The 20,101-nt window shown below is 42.9% G+C and overlaps 1 protein-coding gene across 2 annotated transcripts in view; it reads right to left on the bottom strand.

Annotated features, from left to right (window-relative positions):
• Positions 1–10,218: 10,218 nt before the first annotated feature.
• UST (uronyl 2-sulfotransferase) overlaps positions 10,219–20,101 on the bottom strand; it is a 314,331-nt gene continuing 304,448 nt past the window's right edge. The window contains exons 8-9 of one of the 2 annotated variants that reach the window (XM_042253586.2): positions 12,935–13,214; positions 11,127–11,336 (exon numbers count right to left, since the gene is read on the bottom strand). In XM_042253586.2, coding sequence (XP_042109520.1) covers positions 11,237–11,336; positions 12,935–13,214 — 380 coding nt within the window. In that variant the 3' untranslated portion in view covers positions 11,127–11,236. Of the gene's footprint in view, positions 13,215–20,101 lie in introns of both variants that reach the window. The other variant, XM_027972539.2, reaches the window with a different exon arrangement.

Here is a 20,101-nt window from a genome sequence, read left to right as displayed (position 1 = left end):
GATAATACTGTAGGTAGGCCATGATGGAGTCAGTTCCACTCCTGGAGGCTGGTTAGGGTGGCACCGTCAAGGGGAAAGAGTTTACACCCAGACTGACTATAAGATAATGAGACCAATTTAAAATTTTTTAGTTCAATATACTATAACCTGCATACTCTAAGCAAAAGCTATGCTCACATTTCTTGAAGGTTGAGAGATATTTGTTATCACAATATTTTAAACAAAGACTTTGAGCCATTTGTCTATCCTGGATTTATAGCTATGAAATCAATATTTTCAACCAGGCTTCCAAACTAGTTAGAATCTCAGTGTTTACTTTATTGTGGGTTTTTGTATGAATTACTTAATTACTTTTCAGAAATGCACTGATTTTATTCCTATCAGCAGAGTGAAAGTTTCACTATACTCTCTGCTGGACATTAGCCCACTTTTATGTCTTATGTTTTCATGCTTTGTTTGTCACGAAAGTGTCAACAGTGATGTCACATTGATTCAATTCAAATTTCTTTGGTTATTTATGAGGATTAAAAATTTTCCATGTTTTTAGCTTTGGGTAGAGCTAAGTTCTGAGAACTAACATATTTTTTGCACATGTTTTACTTTTCTCTATTGATTTATATAAGTTCTTTATGTAACAATTTCAATCTTTTACTGCCATTTCTGCTTCAAATATTTTTCCCATTTGTTATTTACGTTTAAATTATGATTTTTTTTTAACCTCAGAGAATCTAATACTTTTTTCTTTGTGATTTCTCCCACTGAGTTTATCTTTAAAATCCTTCCTCAACCTCAAATCGGATTCTACTTGCACAATATAACATAAATCTTATCTATTCATTGGAGCATGGAGGCCTAGTTGGGGTCATAAGGCAAAATCATTTTAGTTTATTTTTGTAAAATTGTAATACCATTGATTTACAAAGTTGAGTTAGTTTCAGGCGTAAAGCAAAGAGATTCAGTTTTATATATATATATATATATATTCTTTTTTAGATTCTTTTCTATTATGGGTTATTATAAGATATTGAATATAGTTTCCTATGCTATACAGCAGATCCTTGTTGCTTATCTATTTTAAATATAGTGTATATCTCTTAAGCTCAAATTCCCTCTTCCCCTTTGGTAACTGTAAATTTGTTTTTTATGTCTCTGGGTCTATTTCTGTTTTATAAATAAGTTCATTTATATCATTTCTTTAGATTTCACATATAAGTGATACTGAACAGTATGCTTTATTTATGCTGTTTTTAAAAAGATAGAAAAGAGAAGACGAGAAAAGAGGGCATAATAAAAGGGCAAATATCTGTAGCCCTGAGATTTGAGCGTGTTGGCTGGATCTGAGTCTCTGGGTCGAAGAGGAAGCTGGCAGAGACTTGCCTGTGCCCTCGTGGTGCTCCAGGGTTTCAGCCTGGTGTTCTGACCACAGTCAGGAAAATAGCTGGAGGCCTAGATTTGCTCACAACCGCCCCAGTGCAAGTTACAACTAGAACAGGAATCTCTCCTATCTCACCTGACCATCGCAGGGATTTAGTGCCCGGAAATCCAGGCATGAAATAGCGGGGAGCCTTTCTGGGGAGGGAGGTGAAGTGTGGGAGGCTGGGAAGCCTGATTTCTTACGTCTTTTCCTTCTGCCCCCACATGCACATTTCTCATTCTTATGACCTGCCACCAAGCCGTGGACACTAATGTATAAGGAAGGGGAAAAGGGGGCATTTTTAGATTTCCGCTCAGTCCAAACACACTGCAGTTTTTCTCTTTATTTCCTTGAAACTAAATTTACACGAAGAGGTAGGACACAGCAAGGCTCAAACCAGGTAAAATATAGGTCTTATTCCAGTAGAATCTCCCTACGAAAGGCTTGTGTCTAGAATAAAGTTTCAAAAAAAAAAAAAAAAGAAAGAAAAGAAAAAATGCCGTAAATGAGGAGCAGCTGTTTCTATTATGTTTAATCAAACTCTTAGGCCAAGAGTTCAGATGTTGCACTCCCATGGACTCCCAGGGGAACACCAAAGTTATGATGTGGTAAGCATATCTAATGAATGAGGAAAAAAGAGTATTATTTCCTATATGTTGGCTGTGGAGGCATAATTTAGAAAAGGGAGCAATCGACAAGAAATCAGAAGTTTTTAGAATCAGTTCAGCTACTCTGTGACCTAATCTAAATCAATTTGCCTCTTTGAATTTCAGTTTCCCATATATATTCCTATCCATATAGCCATCTATACAGAGGGCTAATGTAACATATATGAAAGCATTTTTTAACATTATTTGGAACTATTGAAATGTGCAGCACAGTATGTTAAACTGAAATAAAAATTTACCTCTGACTCCTAAACTATCCAAATAAACCACTGCTTGCAGTTTTAATTTGCAAATTCAAAAATATTAATTTGAAACTATTTTAATTTTAGCATGTATATATTCGAATGCCAAGTAATATACATAAAATCCTCTTTGAAGATGAATATCAAGACTGGATATTAATCACAGTTTAGCTGGCCAATGTTATTAATAAATACCATTTATAATTATGGAAACTTTTGACCTTGTAATCATTTTAGTGAGAGGAAGACTCTAGATGCACAGGTTAATTATTTTCGGAATGAGAATGGTAATAAATGTCTGATTACTGTTTTTCTTGGGATATATGGATGGCCAGTCCATTCACGCTGGTGCTCATGAGGCTGAGGTCAAATATTTGCTTTTATGACAGTTAGTGTTGCCATGTTCTCAAATTGGCCTGAAGCAGTCTAAGATGGACAGGTTTCTGATCCATCATCCTTGCTAGAAAAATTAAACAGGTTCCCTTATTGATGGTGATTCAGTGCTCTGGTGTCTATCCATGCTTACGTGGAGGTCAAATAATGATTAGTATTAAAGAGAAGGGATCACAGGGCCTGGAAAGAAAAGACTTGTGTTAAGAAAACAAATAAAAGAACTGTGTGTATTTTGGGTAGAGTAAGTGAGAACTGGGTTCCCCACCTTTTTTTTCACAGCATGGCACATCTAGAAATGGTTAGATCTGTGTAGCACTCTGGTGTTGACTGGAGGGAATTGGGGGCCCAATCCCACTGCTTGTGGCCTCATGGAGAGTGGAGGGCATCTACTGGGAACTGTGCCTCAGCCATCAGGCTAATCTCAACACATCCACACATTCCAGCTGGCCCTCTCTACCCTCTAAGTCAGCTCTTTCACCCCATCATCTCATTTCTATGACTTACATCTCTACCCGAGTTGGAAATATTTGAGTTAATGCTGTATTTTCCCTTAGCTCCTTTTGGTGCATTCAACTCAGCAAATATTTACTGTGCAGAGCACTGTTTTCCACTGATTGAAATCAGTCATGGAACCAACTTAAAGTTTTGGCTTCTGTCCTTCTTCTCCAGTCTCATGGCCAACACCCCAACCCATCCCTCGGGCACACGCGGGATGACTAACAAGAGTTTTGCCTTGCATTTCTTCCCCTATTATATAGTCAGAGGCAGAATTCCATTCAGATGTTCCCCATTTCCTGCACGCCACCCATCGGCCAAATCTATCACAGAGGCAGCAGGCAGGGAGCCCAGGGAGCTCAATTCTCAGGGATCAGCGTCTCAGAAGATGGAGTCTGCGAAGAAGGGCGGTGAATCGCGGGGGGAGCAGGGAAAAGGGAGAAGAATCAGCTCACTTGCTAATTAATTTAGAAAGAAATGATTTCCTCATGTTACTTTCCTTTTCTGAAATGCCCTGAGGGAGCTTCTCATTGCCCTTAGAGTAAAATACAAATTTCTTCCAAAATCCTCAGCAGTCAGCCTCAGTCCTAGCTTGCCTTTTTGGCTATGCATTGAGTAATTCGTTATGAATACGGCTCCCCCTAGTGTACTGAGCAACACAGGTACCCCAATGTGCAGAAGCTGAGCTCAAGTTCAAGAGCTGAGTGTTCTTATCTCCAAACACCAACCTTATCTGAACAACCTGAGATCTCTCTCTTGCCACTGTTTTTCTTCCTACTGTTTAACAAACCACAGACCAGAGAAGACGACAGGCAGATGTCTTGCACACGATTTGATTTGAGCACCGTTGTCATGGATGTACTGAATTGACCTGAGGGACCCAAATCAAATTAAAGAGCACAGACAATTTTAAAAGATTTTCTCAGGAGGGAGGGAAATGAAATTAGGGAGAATAAGCGAAATTAAAAGTTGACCCTTGTTAATTATTTGATGTTATTTGCCTTCATCTTCTATTTGCCAAAATGTTAATCATCAGTAAATACATTTTCCCCAAGCATATGGACCACTGTTGTGTTTTTCAGTCAATAAGCCATGTCCGAGTCGTTGCAACCCCATGGACTACAGAACGCCAGGCTTCCCTATCGTTCACTATCTCTGAGAGTTTGCTCAAACTCATGTCCACTGAGTCAGTGATGCCATCCAACCATCTCATCCTCTGTTGTCCCCTTCTCCCCCTGGCCTCAATCTTTCCCAGCATCAGGGTCTTTTTTAATGAGTTGGCTCTTTGCATCAAGTGGCCAAAGTATTGCCACTTCAGCACCAGTCCTTCCAATGAATATTCATGGACCATTGGAAAACCAAAAAATGAACCATAGCAAAGGGAAAGAGACCCTTCCAATGAGGAAAAAATGACTTACATTAAAGCAGCACTTCTCAGAGCATCATCTCCAGAATACTAGTTCCACTGGCTACTGAGTCTTACTCAGTAAGAGTTTCACAGCAATTAGTTTTGAGAAATGAAGGATTTGATACAATAAACTGATTCTTTTAGCTGCAATATTCCTTTAGGCCCTTGGCATGCTCAGCAAATGTCACTGTGTTGTGTGACGAAAGTCTTTGAACTTTGGCATTTCAACAAATTAACACAGGGCTTTTCTTCCATGTACATCTCACACACCTGGCTTGTGAATTATCCTTTGGGAACATGCACTGGACTAGAATTTTGTTAACTTTCAGTCAAAAACAGAGAACAAATAGGAGAGTGTGCCACGGGAGGAAAGGAAGCAGTACATTAGACACAAGCGGCAAAAAGGATGGCTGCAAGGAAGTCTGTGATCAGTGCCATAGCTCTCCTCTGCCTGTGGAACATTAGTAACACAACATATTACCGTCTCCACCCGTGGCGGTTCTGTAGTGGAAAGCAGATCCTCAGAAAGATTTGCCATGCTGAACACATCACCAGCCCACAGGATCATTGCCAGATTCCTCCCACAACATCAGAGCAGTGATGCCACTTCTGAGAACGAGAAACAAGACTCTAAAAAGTACAGTACCCCATCCTATCAGGTTTTCAGCTTTTATTGAAATTTTTCCTTGGAGCCCAAGAAAATAAAATCTGCCACTTTTCCCCTTTCTATATACCATGAAGTGATGGGACTGGATGCCATGATTTTAGTTTTTTGAATGTTGAGTTTTAAGCCAGCTTTTTCACTCTCCTCTTTCACCCTCATCAAGAGGCTCTTTAGTTCTACTTTGCTTTCTGCCATTAGGGTGGTATGATCTGCATATCTGAGGTTGTTGATATTTCTCCTGGCAATCTTGATTCCAGCTTGGGAGTAATCCAGCCTGGCATTTCACATGATATATTTCTGCATTGAAATTAAGTAAGCAAGGTGACAAATATAGCCTTGTTGTACTCATTTCCCAATTTTGAACCAGTCTGTTGTTCCATGTAAGGTTCTGTTACCTCTTGACCTACAGGTTTCTCAGGAGACAGTTAAGGTGGTCTGGTTCTCCCATCTCTTCAAGAATTTTCCATAGTTTGTTGCGATCCACACAGTCAAAGACTTTAGCATATCCAATGAATCAGACATACGTGTTCTTCTGGAATTCCCTTGCTTTAGCTATGATCCAACATACGCTTGATGTCTAGTTTGATTTCTAGTTCCTATGCCTTTTCTAAACCCATCTGGAAGTTCTCTGTTCTGGTGAAGTCTAGCTGAAGGACTGTGAGCATAACCCTCACTAGCATCCAAAATAAGCACACCTGTCTGGCAGTTGGAACATTCTTTGGCATTGTCTTTCTTTGGGATTGGAAGGAAAACTGACCTTTTCCAGTCCTGTGGCCATTGCTGAGTTTTCCAAATTTGCTGGCATATTGAGTACAGCACTTTAACAGCATTGTATTTTAGGATTTGAAATAGGTCAACTGGAATTCTATTGTCTCTAGCTTTGTTTGTAGTAATGCTTTCTAAGGCCCACTTGACTTCACACTCCAGGAGGTCTGGCTCTAGGTGAGTGAAAACACTATCATGGTTATCTGGGTCATTAAGACCTTTTTTGTATAGTTCTTCTGTGTATTCTTGCCACCTTTTCTTAATCTCTTCTGCCTCTGTTAGGTCCTTACCACGTCTGTCCTTTATCATGCCCATCCTTGCATGAAATATTCCCTTGATATCTCCAATTTTCTTGAAAGGATCTCTAGTCTTTCCCATTCTATTGTTTTCCTCTACTTCTTTGCACTGTTCATTGAAGGCCTCCTCTCTCCTTGCTATTCTCTGGAACTCTGCATTCAGGGCCTTATCTTTCCCTTCCTCATACACAACCTGTACTAATACACAAGGATGGTTTTAAGCTCTTTATTAACAGGATCAGAAATACAGGGTACTCTAAAGGAGTTAGAGAAAGCCTGTATTTAGTAGAAACTGTGACTTAAAGAGGAATTCTGTAATTCACAGCTAGATAAATTCCCAAAGAGAGTGTTGAAAAAATGGAAAACCACAGAGTGGTTTGCCTTGGATAATAACTCTGATGGATGTCCAGTAGAATGAGCATCTTCCTTTTGGCTTCAGTCACATCTCAGAAGTGCTGCTTTCCATCGACTCATTGGTACGCTGGGCAATGACACTTAAGACACAAAGGACTGAGGGCATCTGCAGACCTGGACTTACATGTAATTCTGTTCTCTTTTGCTGGGGACACAGCATTTAGGGCAGAAAACCTTGGTCAGCCCCAGAGGGACTGTGATTCTTAGTCTCTTAGCATATGGGGGTGGAGGGTGGGACAAGGTTCATCCCAGAAGCAGCTCTTGGTTGTCAAGAGACGTCCTGTTTTCTTCTTAATGCTTTCCAGCTGGGTTGACTTCAGGCCTGGGGAGGTCAAGTGATTTACTCAAACACCCAGTGGAATCAACCAGCTGGGACTTGAACTGGGGGATTTGCTGCTTTCCCTGGTCAGTCAACATTCTGCTTCCTGCTTTCTGCCTCTTCTCTGAACTGTACCCTGCAGCCAGCGGGCTGTGTCTGGTGCAGCCCATCCTCCCAGCTGTCCCCACTCAGGACTGGAAGAAGAGGCATGTTACAGGTCAAGTCTCAATGTTCTGGCAGTGCAGCATCAGGCAAATTGCTCCATGCCTGCTCAAAGCATACAGTGTCTGGCGAGAGTCAGAATGAAGATAGCTACACCCACACACCAAGATTGGAAAAGGAAAAACTTAGCTCACACTTTTCCTTTGCGTGCTGATTTTTCTTCCCTTTCCTTTTTTTCCCCCTTTTTCTTTCTTTCTTTCTTTCTTTTTTTTTAAGGAGGGAATCCCCCTGTTTACAAGTTGAAATCCAAAATGCACAAGTGGTCAGTTCGCAATTCTGTGATCCACGAACATCTGTGGGCCTGGGTGCTCCCTGGGAATTGGCAGTGCCCGAGCTGTGAGCCAATCCTGCCCTAGCCAGAAAGGAATTCTTGGGTGAGTGTAACAGTCAGGGAGTGAGGAGGCCTGTGAGTGATCCGGGCCTTGTTGTCCTCTAGTTCAGGGGCATGTCTGCACTCAGCTTCAACTTGTTTTATGAGCCGCATTTGACTTTATTCTTTGACATGGGTCCACCTGAAACATCTTATAGGAAGCAGAACATGACTTTTCATTTTGCCCTTAAGAAAAATAAAACTATAATTTGAGATGGGCAAATGCGGTCCAACTCTGTTTATCCAGAAACAAGAACCACTGTGTCCTTTGAGTGGGCTTCCCAGGTGGTGCTAGTGGTAAAGAACCGCCTGCCAATTCGGGAGATGTAAGAGACTTGGGGGTTCGATCCCTGAGTCGGGAAGATTCCCTGGAAGAGAGCATGGCGACCCACTCCAGTACTCTTACCTGGAGAACCCCATGGACAGAGGACTTGGGTGGGCTGTGGTCCATGGGGTCGTAAAGAGTCAGACATGATGCAACTGAATTAGCACGCACAGCAGGTCCCTTGAGTAGACAGAAAGATTTCAAATATTTATTTTGACACCAGTCTCTGAGGACTGAAGTGTTTGGTAACCAACAGGGCCTCCATCTGGAGAAGAGGATCTTACAGCACCAACTCCTGGCAGAGCCACAGAGGGCACCTCCTGTGCTGACTTCAGGTGGCAGGTGGCATTGAGTGGGGCTAAATGTGCCTTACTTCTACTGATGCTAGGTCAGTGGATGGACTCTGGCGCTCTCACCGTTTTAGAGTTTTAGTTTGGTAGACACTCAAAAGTTAATCAAACTATTTAATATGAGTGGAAAAAGTTAGCCTGTGATGTGTTTACATCTTCCATCTGGATCTTGGTTTCCTCATCTGCGAAATGAGGAACCCGAAGACTGCTGGATCCTATTGCAGCTTGCGGGGGGCGGGGGGGTCTGTGATTTTTTTAGGCTTGCGTCTCTCATCTGCTCTAACTTTTCTGCTGTAATCTGGGTGTTATGGGCTGAATGGTGTCCCCATGAAATTCGTATGTGGACCCCTAGTCCACAGTCCACCTCAGAATGTGATTAACATTTGGAGATAGGGTCTTTATAGAAGGGATCAAATTAAAAACAAGGTGGGCCTTTTCAGGGTGGGCCTTAATCCAGTAAGACTGGGGTCCTTATAAAAAGAGGATATTTGGATATAGACATGAAGGCACATGGAGTGAAGACCAACTGAAGACAGGGAATAGATGGCACGTGTAAGCCAAGGAGCGAGACCTCAGAAGAAACCAATCCTGCCAACATCTTGAGCTCAGATTTCCAGCCTATAGAATTGTGAGAAAATAAATTTCTGTTGTTTAAGCCATTCTGTGGAACTCTGTTATGACAGCTCTAGCAAACGAATACACTGGTTTACACCACAGTGAGCTTTCTGAGCTGTGAAAGAAGTTCTGTGTGTGTGTGTGTGTGTGTGTCTTTTTTAAACAGATTCTTAACCCTGGTGTTAGCTTAAACATGCCTTTTCTTTTGCAGGATATTCAAAATACTTTGAAAAATCATCTTCTTTGTTACCAGATGGAAGTAAGTTATTTTAGTAAAATAAATCTTTATTTTTTGCTTGAAGGGAGTTTCACCATTTTGACATGAATCTTTTTCCTGAATGGCTATGGATCATCATTTTGCCTTTTAAGAAATACTGCCATTACCTATAAAATTCATTTGAGGCCAAATAGCTCATTGGATAGGCCTGCAGGTAACAGCCCATTTATAAAGAACTTCAGACCACACAAGCAGCTCCAGAGTGGGACAGAATCTTAGTTTTGTTTAGTCCTTTTGCCTTTAAAGTGCACTCAAACAGCCCGTGACCGGGTTATAGACAAATTAAGTGATAAAGAAAGGTAACCACTTATCACTTTGCTGTTTACGACTCTCAGATTCTTACTTGAAGTAAGGCATGTTATATTTTACCCTAACAGATTTTGCTTTCATTTAGTACCAAGATTCTGGTTCTTTTCTTTTACAAAACAGTCACGTGGAGTCAGACTGGAGTGTCCAGTGTCTACAAAGCATGGAGATTCCCTGTCTCTCTGTAAGTCCCAGATAAACTTCTCAGGGAGAGCATTTCCGGATCAGAAGCTGCTCATCTCGGGACGTGAGAGCCACCCAGCTGTAGAGGCACTACGCGTCTTGGGAAAGAGATCAGAGTACACACCAAACTACCTGAGATGGCAAGCCTTATCTTCCCATGTGACCACAGGCAGCAGCGTAGATCCCTCTGGTCAAGGCTGAGGATTCCAACCAAGCACCCTGACACCCAACCAACCAGTACATGAAACAACACAAGGAGCAGTCGCTTAGTGTCATCTAATTACAGGGGCGTTTCCAGATTTTTAACAATGCATCTTTCCCCAAATCACATCTTAAGGAAGAAGCGTTGGCCCATTAAGCAGGCTGAGGGGGCAGTGAGAATCTGCAGGCACTTTTATTTCCAGCTGTCAACAGAATGGGAAAAAATGTCAACTTATTTATATTCATTTATTTACACGGGTAATGAATAAGTTAAGGAAGGAACACTTCATCTCAAACACAGATTGCTTTTATTTTAGTTAAGCTAATGTTTCAGTTCCATATATACTTTTGAATTTCCATCAATGTCAAATACCATTTTTTCTTTCTTCTTGAAAAAAAAAACAAAAACAAAACGATTTACAAGCACTTTTACGGCACTCAAGGAAAGTAGGCTGAAGGTTCATAATAATAATTTTCCTTTTAAAAAACATCCATCAGACCAAAATAAAATCATTTTAATTAACTCCTTCCTGAGTAACTAAAACCTTGGAATGTGCTGAAAGGTTATAATAAATAAGGCAGTCAAAGATCAACCAGCTTAAAATGTATTTTTTTAAATTAAACTATGTAAAATGTACAATATATTTCATGAAGTACAAACTGTGTTGGGCTCAGGGCCAAAGAAATGTTGTCGTGTGTGCCAAATAAACTGATGAAATGCCTTGACTTCTAGGGCCCAGAGGCTGTTTGTTGGGGCAAAATTACATCAAGTCCTGGTAAGTAAATCAGTCAGCCTCTGATGCTGCAGTGATCACCGCTGACAATAATTGCTTTTGAACACACAGGTAGAAGTGCTCACATGTACTTGCATTAAGAGGAGGCATTTTTTTAAAGATGACCAATTGTCCTGATGTTCTGACAACAGCAGAGAATACTCAGCGGACCTTATTTTCAGATAGTGGGATTGCACAGTGTGTAAACTAAGGATTGTTCTTTATAGGCGGTTTCAAAGAAGTGACTCACAATGTACCAGGCAACAGCTCTTGTTCTTAAGTTGACTGTGATAGCTGTTCTCTGGGTTGATTTTTAAAGTAAGCCTTAACAATAGGGCCCTGGTCTCTCTAAACAGGACAAAGGATATTTCCTCTTCTAAGCACATTTCCCTGCATCGCTTTCCTGCCCCAGTTCTCTGAGACAGAAAGGAGGCTCACAAGTGACCAAATGCTGGACTCTATGCCTCTGTGGTCCCAGCCTTCACTGGACTCCTGCGGGGTGGAGCCTTCTCAATACATCTCATGATAAAGTAGCTTTAGTGCACACTTGACAGGTTCCAAATGACTTGCTTTATACCTTGGCTACTGTCCAATGTTAGTGAACGAAGAAAAAGTTCTAGAGAGACTTGTTGGTTTCTGAAAAGTAGAAAATGTGTACCTTGTGTAAAGTCTGAGTCTTATTTACTGTGAAGTAGTCCCGACTCACACTTTGCTAGTGCTCCTGAAGGGCTGGCTCTAGGGGAAAAACCTGAAGGAGACAAAATTTGCCCCTGGTACCCTGCCTGCCACCACCCACTGCACTGCTGCTTCTAGGCCGACTATGTATTATCTGCCCAGAAGTATACGTGTTTTTGGAAGGGGATGGTCACAGATGAAGACATTTCAAAATCCAAAGAAATAGACTGCTGATGATTGAACCAAGGCATCCGGAGAGGGGGCAGGTGATGGGAATGGGCTGGGGAGGAGATATTTTGGAGGAATGGGCCCAGCTTCTACTCAGATTACCTTGGGGGCAGACACTTACTCATGAAGCTGGCCAAGCAGTCTCTTATCTAGAAGCTCCTGCTTTTCTTACTGACCTCCTAGTAAGAGTTTCTCAGGAGGGAGCTGCTTCCATAATAAGTGGACTTCAGTTTGACTGCTGCTTGCACAGAACTCAGTATCACCTTCCACCCAAAACACGTACCTCTTAAGCGACCAGAAGGTGAAAGGTACCAGCTACTTGGGACCCTGCTGGCCAGGGGTGTGCCTGATAGATCATGCCCTGTGGTCAGGCTTAGAACTTAGGCCACAGGAGTCAAGTGTCAGAGCTACAGTCAGTTCCTGGATTTCTAGGTAAAACAATGCTGATGAGAGATGTTTCATACCAGGGAAAAAGGACACAGCCATGCCATTTTCCTCGACCACATGTCCTTCAGAGTCCATCTGTCTTGTCTACGCTCTTCCTTAAACAGCCAACAAATTCTTTTCCCGGCTATGCTAGTTTGAAGTCTGGCAGAATGGAGCTTGTGAACAGAATGTCTCAATGAAGCCTGCCACGCACTTTGACCTTGAGAGGTACTCAAGGCTCTGGACTGATCGAGGGTGTGGCAGAAGCCGATTTGCTCTTTCAGAGATAATACATGTGTTGCTCTCGGTGGAAGTGTCCCCCGAGATGGACCAGGGGCAGAATTCTTCCCGTGTGGGCAGAAATCACTTATCCAGGGACATCCTCCCTTTCTGATGTCCTTATCTGTCTTACCGTTTCCTCTTATAGCCTTCTAGAGTAGGCTTCCTGGGTCTCTGCAGTGGTTTGTGTTTTTGCTGAAATATATAAGTCTGGACACTTTCAACCACCGAGGTAATACTTTTACAGGTGACAAATGATGAGTTACTGGGCTGTAGGCTCTATTTCTCCCTCTTCTCTCATTTATACTAGGGGAAGAAAAGCTATTTTATGACAAGATGCCTTGTGATGGAGCTGTCTAATGTACCTGGGAAGGACCCAAGGAGCCAGAAAAACACAGAATAAAATTACAACAAATAAAACCCGCAAAACCGGGCATCTCCCAGTGACCCCAACCTGTGGGAACGTTTGTTCTTTTTAATGCTGTGAAGCATTAATTTCGTCCCTTAAGGATTTTTTTCTTCCCCCAACACACACACACACACACACACACACACACACACACACACACACACGCTTTCTGGAAAGGGAGATTAAGCCACTGGAGGCAACACAGCGCTGGCATCACCTCTTATAAATATCTTCGAGCCACTTTGCGTCATCCTGTTCCTCGTCATCGATCGGCTCCTCGGTTTCCAGTGGGGTGGGGATGAAGAACTGGGGTCTCAACGGTGGGTGGCTGACGCGAGACTTGAGTCCGAACTTGCGCTTCAGCAGATGGAACTGCTCCTTGACGTAGTGGTAGAACTCGTACTCGTATCTCATTCGCTGGTAGAGAATCTGCACGGCCTCGGGAGAGGGGACGGTCTTCTTCACGGTCACAGTCATGTTCCCAAGTTTCCTATGCTCTGGAAAAGAAGCGGGGGTGCACATGAGCCACAGTCTGCAATGTCCCGGCTTAGAGAGGATGGTGGTGAGCTCCTGAGTTACTTGGTGCCCCTGGCAGCTCCCAAGGGGAGAGACTCAACCAACATACTAGGACTAGAAGGGAAAAGTGGCTGCCCAGCAATGCTGGGAAAGAATTCGTCGTATTCCAGGTGTTACTATCAACACAAGATGACTACACCTCAACCAGCTAACATCCCTTTCGCGAGATGTGAACTGATGGAACTCGGTCAGGATGCAGGGCTAACTGTAAGTGATACATTCTTTTGAGCAGCAAGACCTACCTGCTTTTCATCTTTTATTTCCTGTTACTTTCAGAAGGAAGCACAGAAAAAGACTGTCTCACCACTTTCTAATCACCTTGGTTTTTTTAATTTGAAAATATGGACATCCCAGGGATCTTCCTGACCGAAGGATCAAACCCAGGTCTCCTGCATTGCAGGCAGATTCTTTACCAGCTCAGCTGCCAGGGAAAGGTCAGTTGTCTAAATGTCACCAGATTTTCAACATGTACACATGACAGGACTCATCAAAACCTGGTTTCTGTCCCCTCAGTGCTCCAGTCCAGTCAGATTGCTCTTGCTCCCTTGTTGATAACTCAGTGGCATCTTTCAGGCCTTCTAGGACTTCTTAGCATGACCTCACAGCACCAAAGGCCACACACGCCATCTTGGAGCTGCCCTCCTGTGGCGTCTGCAGGAGTGTTTCCCTGGTGGTCCTGGCCTCCTGATTGCTCCTTCAGTGCTCCAGGCCCGGGCTCATCCCCTGTCTGTCCCTTGCATGGTAGTGCTCCCAGGTCTCTGGTCCTGCCTCTTCCCTACTCCCTTCCTTCCTCTCTGACCGGTTTCATTCAGTCCTCCACCCTCTAGTTTTCATACCACTGGGCACAAAACCTAAAGTTTATATGAAACAGTTATAGCTTCGTAGTCCTTTTGTTTTCCACAGAGCTGCCAAATAATAGGAAGGAAAATGACATTACCAGCGGGTTATTTCATGGTCAGAAATAGGAGTGCTAAAAAAAATTAATAAATAAAAAAGCAGGAGTGCTATTTTGTGGCAGGAGAAGCAGAGATTCAGGTACAATCAACACTGACGGCAAATATCTATTACGGGTTTGGATTATGCCCACATGTATGCTATTTTATTTAATATTCCCAATCAGCCTGTGGGGTGTCGTGGCCCCTATCTTGCAGATGGGGAAATAGAAGCTCTTGAAAATTAAATGACTTGCCCAAGGTCATGGCTAGTGAGTAAGCGACAGAGCTGAATTGGAGCCCAGGTTTCTCGTTTGTGATGAGGTTTCCCCTAAGTACTGGGCTGTAACCCATGCAGCTTTTGTGAGCCTGCAGAAAATTATCACCTTCATATGGAAAGACTAGAGGGCAGTTTGCCTTTTATGGTTAGCAGAGAATTTTTTAAATCACATTTCGAAGACATATGGTTAAGTGTCTTTCTCTACAATAATCAGCGCTATGGAAAAGTCATTCCAGTGCTAAGTGTTCTACATTTTTGTAAAATGCCAGACTTTCCCTCCAAACAAAACAAAGCTACGTGAACTATGGGATCAGCCTCTCTCCAGATTGCCGTAATAGCAGTACTAGAGGAAGTTGTTAGGAATTTTTGGAGACTGTTGTTATTTCAGCCAGAAAACAATCATGCTTTAAAAATCCATACTTATTAGCAGCATCCTTTGGGGAGTGAGGCAGCCCTCGTGAGGTGGGTATATACTGTCGAGCATGACCATCAAGAAGTGGAGAACTAACTCCATGTGGATCTTTTGAGAAGCAGGACCCCAGAGATGACGTTGAGGCGCTCACGTCTCATGGGTCCCCTGGCGAACATTTCAAAAGAAGACTCAAATACAGAGCAGCTTCCATTAAGACAGGGGAGGCAAGCGGGCAGTCTGAGATCTGACTGGCGGGCTATGTGTTATTTGACCTGAGGGTAATTTTTTTTTAAAGAAATTGACTTAGTTGTTTTAAGATTTGGTCTATTTCACAAGGAAGTCTGGATTTCTGGCTTCTCTCAAAGTGAGGTGATATTCTTCTGGAGCTGAGCAGGGCTACCCCTCACTGCTGGAGGTCACAGCTCTCCATTTTGTCTCAGACTCTAAACGGCAGTTCATTCTTTTATGTTACCTGCCTGGCTGCTATAGAAATTTGAATTTTAGGCTTCTAATTAAAAGGTTTTGAATTCTGAGTTACAGAAACCTAGGAAGCAAGTGCTTTGTGTCCAAGTTAAGGCTCTAGTTTGAGTTCATTTGTGTGTCCCATCCTCATTTGCGTATTTATGTCACCCTTGCTCCTTACTTTCTGCATTTATGGAATGAGTTTTCCGTACCAGGCATAGGAGTTACCAGTAGTGAATGTGACTTTATCATCATTATCATCTTTAGGCATTTCTGAATGCTTTTTCAGTGCAAGGACTGTTAAGTTATCTAGCATGCATTTAATCTTTCCAAAGTGAGGCAGGCTCTCTTATTATCACCATTTTACAGATGTGACATTGGAATTTGGTACCTTGGCTCAAGGTCACACAGCTGGTAAGCGGAGAAGCCACAAGTTGGGTCTGAGACAGTCTGACTACTGAGCCTAAACTCTTAACCCTTCACGTTTCTTATGGTTCGACGGAGCTCACAGTACAAGCTCGTGGGCCTGCTCACCATGGGGGCAGACAGGGCATTTCCCTCCGGTTGGATTCATGGCATCAATGTGTCCTCACCTTGGTCAGAACCCCCTAGTAGAGGGACCAAGCCCAGTGAGCGTGTCCTAAGTACTCCACGTGGGTTGGGTCTTTTTTTTTTTTAAGAAGCAATCTTTTTCAAGTGCAGTGACTTTGGTTTTGTTTTTTAAGTTTTTATTAAAAATTTTTTTGGCCGTGCCATGCAGTATGCAGGATCTTAGTTTCCCGGGCCAGGGATTGAACTTTTGTCCCCTGCAGTGGAATCGTAGAGTCTTCACCACTGGACCACCAGGGAAGTCCTCAGTTGGCTCTTTCATAACTACTGTAACTATTCGATCATATAGATCTGCTATGTGGGCCAGCCGAAATGTATAGGGTACATCTCTGCGTGTGTGTGTGTATGTTTCCAAAAGATGGAAAACTTTTAGGAGGGTTCTGAGCCACCTTGAAACTTCAAAAAGAAATTTCCCCTGGATTTGCTGTCTTCCACCAGTTCCACCTAGCTGCTCTTCTAATGGAGCCTGTTATGCTGAGAACGTCTGGAGAAGGGTGGTACCCCCTCTGTCCTTGTACTTTCACAGCTCAGCACCTGGGGAAACAGTGCCCTCCACTCATGCTTGTGGAGTGAAGGAAAAGAAACCAACAGAAGAAAGAGGGTGTAGTCAGACCTGAAGAAGGCTTGGCTGTGTCTGTGAGGTGCAGACACAGCCAAGTGGAGACAAAGGCAGTATCTGAGCGTGCTTCATAGAAAACCCTCAAGAGACCCATGCATGCTGGGTCTACCCTCGCATCTGGGACGTTTCAGCTCCCACTGGAGTCTATAAATTCCAGTGCTTAGCTTTGTGGTTCAGTTGCCTTTTGGGAATGACACTGCTGGCTATGTCATGTTTTTCTGCCTCTGTCCTTTAATTAATAAATACATTTTGGCAAAGGAAAGCTGTGGTTTCAGGAGGCTTTTAATTTTTTTTTTCACTTTTCTTATTTACCTTGAGGGATTGGCCAAAGAAGACCTATTAAATCATAATAATTGCTGAAAATTTCCTCAAAGTTAGGCACTGGCTTTGAGCTGTGAAATGATCCTAAGGGCAAATAAACAAGCAAACAGAAAACAACTTCTGATCTCTTTATTTGAACAGCAAAAGAAGGATGGTTTTTTTCCTTACAGACATGCCCAAAGTCAGCCATAGAGTCAGGACTATGTGAGGACAAACTCTTCCAGGCTCCCAAGTTCTGGCTTCTCATTGAGAAGTGGCTCGGAATGGGGACCCCTTTCTACACCGCCAACCCCCAATAACAGAAAATTCTGCAGTTGATCATCCAATGCTGGCAGAGACAAAAAAACCCCAGACTATATAATAATGTCGGTTGGAAGACTGCTGAGTTGGGTCAGCTTTCTGCATTATTAAAGCTTTATAAAAAGTGGCATAAACAGCTCAATAACCAGCCTTCCCCTGAATTTTTTTCCCCAACCCATCAAAATAGCATCCCTTCATTTGCATAGAGCTCTGTGGATTAGCATGTTTTCGCTATCCTCACAACAACCCATTTAACCTGAAGATGCAAGAGGTCACAGGACTGGTTCAAGGTTGCCTGAGTGACTGTCCTGAAACTAGAAATCAAGCTTTCTGACTCCCAGTCTAGCACCTTTTTGCTTCATCACTGGCTGTTAATTTCCAAATTGAGTGGAAATCTATAACCACCCACTTCTCCTTGCCCTGTGTGTATTCTGGCATTAAGGACATCGGTTGAAAAGAAGGGCTTGAGTGTTCTAAGTCACGGGGAACGCTTTGGTAAGTCTGGGAGGATCTGGTGAAAAACCTGCAAGCCAGCAAAAATGTTTTCAGACTGAAAGAGACTGTGTCTTTTTCATTTTTAGATCCCCAGTGCCCAGCTCCACGCCTGGCACATAACGACCCTCAATAAAGGTTTGTTGATTTGAAACCTGTATGTTAAATCCATCTGTAAGACTGGATTAACGCGAAGGGCAACTTTTGGTGTTGACTGTACATATGTTTTTTTTGTGTTTTTTTTTGCTAAATTCTTTCCTTAGTGGAAGGTCCTGCCTGCGCAAACTTTCCATGTCTAGAAATCAAATTTCTCTAGGGTAAGCTGATAGGGGAGGTTAGGCTCACAGGTCCTTCAGGAAAGGCAGCATTATTTGCTTTTCCGAGCCACTCCATTGGAGAGCACTGTGTTATAGTGGCAGACCATTTCATTGTTGGTTTCAGTTACTAAGTCATGTCCAACTCTGTGACACCATGTACTGCAGCACGCCAGGCTTTTCTGTCCTTCACTATCTCCCAGAGTTTGCTCAGATACGTGGATATCCAGGAGATCAAACCAGCCAATCCTAAAGGAAATCAACCCTGAATATCATTGGACAGACTGATGCTGAAGCTCCAATACTTTGGCCACCTGATGTGAAGAAAGACTGAAGACAGGAATCTCTTCTCAGAGAATGACAGAGGATGAGATGGTTGGATGTCACCTCGAGATTGAAGGCAGGAGAAAGGGATGACAGAGGATGAGATGATTGGACGGTATCACCAACTCAGTGGACATGAATCTGAGCAAACTCCAGGAGATAGTGAAGGACAGGGAAGCCTGGTGTGCTGCAGTCCATGGGGTTGAAAGAGTCAGATACGACTTAGTGATGGAATAAGAAATGTTACAATAAGGGACTTTTACTACAAACATTAATACCTATGCAAAAACATATAATACACACCATGACCTCGTGGCTAATGAGTTTATGTCACATGTATTATTTACAGTCATTCATTAAAAAAATCTAAACACTGTTGGGGCAATAAAACATCTTTGTGACCTAATTTTTCTATACTAATGTTGTTCAATTACTTAATTTGTCATCATTTGGGGTACTTTTTAATTGCTAGTTCTCCAACAGCAAAAGAAAATGTTTCATTTAGAAGGAAAACATTCATTCAGATCACATGCACTTGACCCAAGTGCAAAGGGCTTGCTGTGAACATAATTTAAACTGTGGCTCTTTGGCTGGTCTTACACGCTCCCTGGGGGAAGAACTTCAGACCAGCCCATTAGGAGTATCCTCAGGGAAAGGACTGCAGAGGGCAACTTCCACAATGACCTTGGAAAGGCTCCATTCAGCACCAAGTGCTCCTATCTGCATAGGATACCTGCCAGTCGAAGGCAAGCAAGCTAGGTTTCCTCATTGTTCTCCTAGGGCAGTGCCAAGCAAACACTGAGAACTTGTTTCTATGTGTGTGTGCGTGTTAGTTGCTCAGTCATGTTTGACTCTGTGTGACCCCATGGACTGTAGCCCACCAGGCTCCTCTGTCCATGGAATTCTCCAGGCAAGAATACTGGAGTGGGTAGCCATTCTCTTCTCCAGGAACTCTTCCCAACACAGAGGTAGAACCCAGGTCTTCTGCACTGGCAGGTGGATGCTTTACCATATGAGCCACTAGGAAAACCCTTAACTTTTTAAAATGTAATGCTAAATATCATTTACCAGCAACCTGTCTGTATGCAAGAACAGTGACTAACTATGCACCCAACAGGGCCACAAGCTGAGGTCATCCATGGATATTACTTTACTGCCCATGATGTAGATTTTTGCAAAAGCAGTGGCTCTTTCTAGCTTTGCCATACTGACATTATATTTGGACTGGTTCATAATCTTCAGAACTCTTAAAAGTCCCTCTAACGTAAATAACAAGGAAATCACAGACCTGCCCCATGAAGTCTCCCTCCCTACCCTTCTTCATCTGTCAAACGAGCATAATGGAAAAACGATGTCGCCCTGGCTCTGGGCCAAAATAAACAATCTGGAAATACTGTGTAAACCCAGCTGCCGCACCAGAGGACAGAGGCCTTGCTTTATGACCTCCAAGATGGTTCACCATATGCAAAATAACAAAACCTCACCCCAGACTTGCCATCTTTTCTGATCCTGGGCTGGTCTGGCATCCCCTCCCTTGACTGCAGTAAATACACACCTACCAAAGCCCCCTCACCCCAACAATCTGAGTTTGTCTGAACCTGGTCCAGCAGAGATGATGGGCAAAAGTAATGAATACCAATTGAATAACAACCAGATGTGGAGCCACATTTTACTACTGGGAGGGAAAAAGCATTATCGAAAGACAGGCATCAATTCTTCAGCTTCAGGGGAGCTGAGAGGTGA

This window comes from Ovis aries, chromosome 8 (assembly GCF_016772045.2).
Source record: "Ovis aries strain OAR_USU_Benz2616 breed Rambouillet chromosome 8, ARS-UI_Ramb_v3.0, whole genome shotgun sequence".
NCBI lineage: Eukaryota > Metazoa > Chordata > Mammalia > Artiodactyla > Bovidae > Ovis > Ovis aries.
The sequence above is the reverse complement of the archived record's forward strand: the minus strand, read 5'-3'. Positions and strand labels throughout refer to the sequence as shown.